This window comes from Lagenorhynchus albirostris, chromosome 2 (assembly GCF_949774975.1).
Source record: "Lagenorhynchus albirostris chromosome 2, mLagAlb1.1, whole genome shotgun sequence".
In the NCBI taxonomy this organism is placed as follows: domain Eukaryota; kingdom Metazoa; phylum Chordata; class Mammalia; order Artiodactyla; family Delphinidae; genus Lagenorhynchus; species Lagenorhynchus albirostris.
The window spans coordinates 1,236,672-1,240,962 of NC_083096.1; the positions used below are offsets into that span (position 1 = coordinate 1,236,672).

The window sequence follows — 4,291 nt, forward strand, 5'->3', positions numbered from 1 at the left end:
GGGGCAGGCACAAGACAGTGGGTCGTCCAAGCAGAGACAGCTGTGGGCAGCCTGTCTGGGGCCCAAACCGAAAAATCTGCAGATGGGGGAGGAACCCAACTTAGGCTTGATCCCCCCTTTCCCCCGCCCCAACCCCAGGATCGGCCTCATTTTTCTGATTGCGCAACGCCAAGGGGGAGCTGGTCAAGCTAGGAGAGGGGGCAGAGGCTGAGGCCAGGACTGCCGCGGCCTGGGAAGCTCCAGCAGCTGTCTGGCAACCCCCATCCCGTGCGAGTCCCAACCGGTGCCAGTGCGCGACCACGGAGCAACCTCCCCTCCCCCACAAGCAGCGACCCCCTCACGTCTGGAAGACGCCCCTCCTCCTCCCCCTCACTATCCCCCCCTGAGTCCAAGGCCTGGAGGAGCTGTGGTCCCCAGAAACGGCAGACAGGAGGCCTGAAGGCGCCCCGCCCCCGGGAGCGCAGGGGAGAGGAGCGAAGGGGAGGGGAGGAGAGGGGAGGGCCGGCCGGGCAGGAATGCTCGGCGCAGGAGGCGGGAGGCGGGCGCGGGACATGTGAGGGCACATCCCGCGAGCTGCCGCCCGACGCGCAGACGGCCCGGGGAGCGAGCGGGCGAACGGGCGAGAGCGGGCGGGAGGGCGCGCAGCAGCGGCGGGGGCCGAAGCCCGGCGCGGGAGGCACCGGGCGCCGGCCGGGCCGCAGGGAGAACCGGCGGGGCGCGCCGCGGCCCCGGCCCCGCGCGCGCCCATGACGGCGGCCGTGCTCCGGGAGGGCGTGTTGGAGAAGCGGAGCGGCGGGCTGCTGCAGCAGTGGAAGCGCAAGCGCTGCGTGCTCACCGAGCGCGGGCTGCAGCTCTTCGAGGCCAAGGGCGCGGGCGGGCGGCCCAAGGAGCTCAGCTTCGCCCGCATCAAAGCCGTGGAGTGCGTGGAGAGCACCGGGCGCCACATCTACTTCACGCTGGTGACCGAGGGCGGCGGCGAGATCGACTTCCGCTGCCCGCCCGAGGACCCCGGCTGGAACGCGCAGATCACCCTGGGCCTGGTCAAGTTCAAGAACCAGCAGGCCATCCAGACCGTGCGCGCCCGGCAGAGCCTCGGGACCGGGACCCTCGTGTCCTAGACCGCAGGCTAACGTCTTCGCTTCCCGCGGCCATGGACGCGGTGTCGTGGGTCGTGCCAGGTGAGTTCTTGGGGTCTGAGCCTTTTTTCCCCTTGCCCTCCCGTCTCCTCTCTCCTCTTTCCCCTACAGAGGAAATGCCCGCCCGGCCCCCCCCCCCCGCACCGTCCCCCCCCACCCCAGCATGCCCTCTCAAAGCTGGCCGTCGTAGGGCCAATGGGGAGGGAAAGCCCAGGAGTCGACCCTGGGTGCCTGGGCCTGGGGCCAAGAGCCGGCCCTCCCCCTGGGGCGCTGCGTAGGGGTCCTGAATGTGCCCGCAGTGCCTGAGAGGAGGGTGGGCAAGATGCGCACCGCCCCCCCCCCCAGGTCGGTTCTGCCCTGACTCAGGTGGAAGAGGCTAGCAGAACAGACCTCCAGGCGGCTGGGCCTCCACCCCCACCAAGGCAGGGCTCCTGGGCTGTGGCTTTCAGGGAGCTGGGGAGGGCGGAGGGGGGGGTGAGCTTGCCCCCCCACCCCTTTCTGCTGCGACGACGCTCGTCCTGGAGCTTGACGGTGGGATTGAGGCAGGAAGACGGCCTCCCTCAGTGGCAGGGTTCTCAGGGTTGGGGCCAGAGCCAAGGAGTCGTAGCTCCCAAGGTGGGACCTTGGTGGGAGCTGGGCTGGGCCTGGGAGCTCCACTACCTGTTCTCAGTGGTGGGTTTTGGGTCCTAGGGCTGAGCTGTTGGGAAACCAGGAGATTTGTGGGGTGTGCAGGCCAGGCCACTGATGCCAAGGAGGGTGGGCCTGTCCACCTGCCCCAGAGTGCCCGCCATGCTGGCTGGGCCGAGAAGGGAAGCTGGAGGAGGGGGTGGGGCCGGGTTTGTGGTCAGCAAGGCTCAGGGGAGGGACCAGGAATAGAACCTAGAAACTGTGGCTCCTGGCCCTGTGCCGTCTTCCCCAGATGCCGCCCCCTCCCGGGGGAACCGGGCGCAGGTTGAGGAAGGATCTAGGTGTCGTTTCTCCCCTGGAAACCTGTATCCCCCTCGCCCCACTACCACCACCCTGCTGACTCTCCCTGTCCTGCAGCTTCTCACCTCGCCAGGTCGGGTCCATTGAGCCTGGGGGTTGGTGCTGCACACCCCCGGCCCTCCTGTTAAGTGCCTCTCGTGGGGCAGTGCGGGGTCACTGAGAGGCCAGGCAGGAGGCAGACCTTCTGTCCTTAGAGCTGATCCCCTTTGATCCCCCAGGCCTCAGAGGCCGGGAGGGACAGCTTCCTGCAGTGATGACAGGGTGTTGGACAAATGCTGTTCTCTCCTGAAACGCTGGAGCAGGTTGGGAAGCTCTGGTACAAACAGCTCCTGTGGCTACTCGCCGCCCCCGTGTGTGCCCTGCCCTGACTGCTGTTCTTTCTTGCCAGCTTCCATGCCCCCTTTGGCTCGCGGGGTGTGACTGTGCTCCGTTTGGTGAGGCAGAGGCCATGGACGCGTGGAGGAGGCGTTGGAGCGTATTAGGGGCGGCCGGGGCCGGGTAGCAGGTCAAAGGCCCCGAGGGGCTGAGGATGAAGATGCAGCCCCCGGGTACTCAGACTCCTGCTCAGGACCTTCCGGCCACCGGCCTGGCCTCCGAGATCGTGATGGAGAGCTGCCATCCAAGCCCCCTCCCGCCACGGCCCTGCGTCTCTGCTGCAGACTGCTAACCGGCCCCCCGGCTTGGTGCCGTGCCCGGAGAAAGGCAGTCCCCCGGGGGCGCCGAGCCAGCGCCCCAGGACTCGGGAGGCCGGGCTGGCGCTCAGAAGAGGAACCACCTGGGCTCGCCTCCGGATTTACTTTGGCGGGGGTAGCTGATGGGTCTGAGGCCCACACCCGGGGGTCATCTGCTGCTTGGGTCCTTCTGGGACCCCCACCCATCCAGGCCTCTCTTTGCACAGTTCTTTCCCCCTCCTTCCCCTCTTCCCCCACTGCGGTACTAGGCCTGGAGGTGGTGGGGGGGTGGGGGGGTCAGCCATTACCATTTCACACCCGTCCACAAATGCAGATGCCCTGCAAGGGGCAGTGACCACACCGTTCGCTCGCTGAGTGGAATTCTTTGCCCGCCGCTGAGACCTGGTGCTTGGAGAATCTGTCCTCACCCCACTTTCCCAGTCCACACCCCATCCTGCAGTCTCCAGCCTGGGGAGGGAGAGACCGTGCAACCCAGGGAACATGGACTCGGAGGTCCTAGGGGAGGGGCCGTGAGGCCTGCACGGGCCCACCCGGTCTCGAGAGACGCCCCTCTGCCTGCTCTCCTGGGGGGGCGGCTCTGCATTCTGGGTAGGGCCTGTCTCTGTCATTTACACACTTGGGCCTTGTACGTTAACACCGTTAAGTCTTCTCTACGGGATGGTTGAAAAGGAATAATTTCAGTAGTGGGGAAACCGAGGTACAGAGACACAGCTGTCCTGAGTGACACAGACACTGCCGATCGGGTAACCCACGTCCGGCCTCCCCTGTTGCCAAGCGGCGGCTGCCCGGCAGGGGCGGGGAGGCTGAATGTCCCCTGCAACAAGGCGGGGTCCCTCAGTGCTTCCAACCTGTTCGTTCCGCATCAGATTCCTCCTCCTGTCCGATCACGATCTCTGTCCTTTGTCCCCGTCCCTCAGAGTCCTCTGAAGCTTCTTGCTTATCTGATATGTGAACTACATCTTACAATCAAATAAGAACTTACCAGTTACCAAGGAATTTTTACAGATCTCTCATTTATGATCTCCTTAGGCTGCATACCCAGCCCATGATGGCAAATAAGCATCACCGTCCGTGCCAGCTAGTGTGCTGTGATCAATTGGTGATGTCTGCCGTGAGCTTTGGGAGAAAGGTGGGGAGGTTGGCAGCTCTTGTATATATGTGTGGGGAGAGCATGGTGTCTGCCACTGTTTCCTTGATTCAAGCTACATGAGAGGCTTAGCTTCTCCATCCTGCTCTAAAACGGCAGCCTCTAAACTAGAATCCTCAATAAATAAATAAATAAAAATAAAATAGAATCCTTGCTCTTTCCATCGAGCCCAAAGGTGACTTTGGTGATGGTGATGGTGAGGATTCAGGGAGACGTCCAGACGCTCAGACGCGGGGGCGTGTTTGTGCGCAGGTGGGATCGGGGTGCAGGACACACTCATCCAGCAGACATGCCAATGCCTCTTGCAGCCAGGTGCTGCGCTGGGCGCT

The 4,291-nt window shown here is 64.4% G+C and overlaps 1 protein-coding gene across 1 annotated transcript; it reads left to right on the top strand.

The window, feature by feature from the left end:
* Positions 1–664: 664 nt before the first annotated feature.
* Positions 665–3,811, top strand: PHLDA3 (pleckstrin homology like domain family A member 3). The gene is made up of 2 exons (XM_060126357.1): positions 665–1,178; positions 2,512–3,811. Exon 1 carries the CDS (start codon positions 747–749, stop codon positions 1,116–1,118), a length of 372 nt encoding a protein of 123 aa, XP_059982340.1. The 5' UTR covers positions 665–746; the 3' UTR covers positions 1,119–1,178; positions 2,512–3,811.
* Positions 3,812–4,291: the final 480 nt, after the last annotated feature.

What these genes read in the sequence shown, in the direction of transcription:
- PHLDA3 (XM_060126357.1), top strand. Translation starts at nt 747, where the DNA reads ATGACGGCGGCCGTGCTCCGGGAGGGCGTGTTGGAGAAGCGGAGCGGC.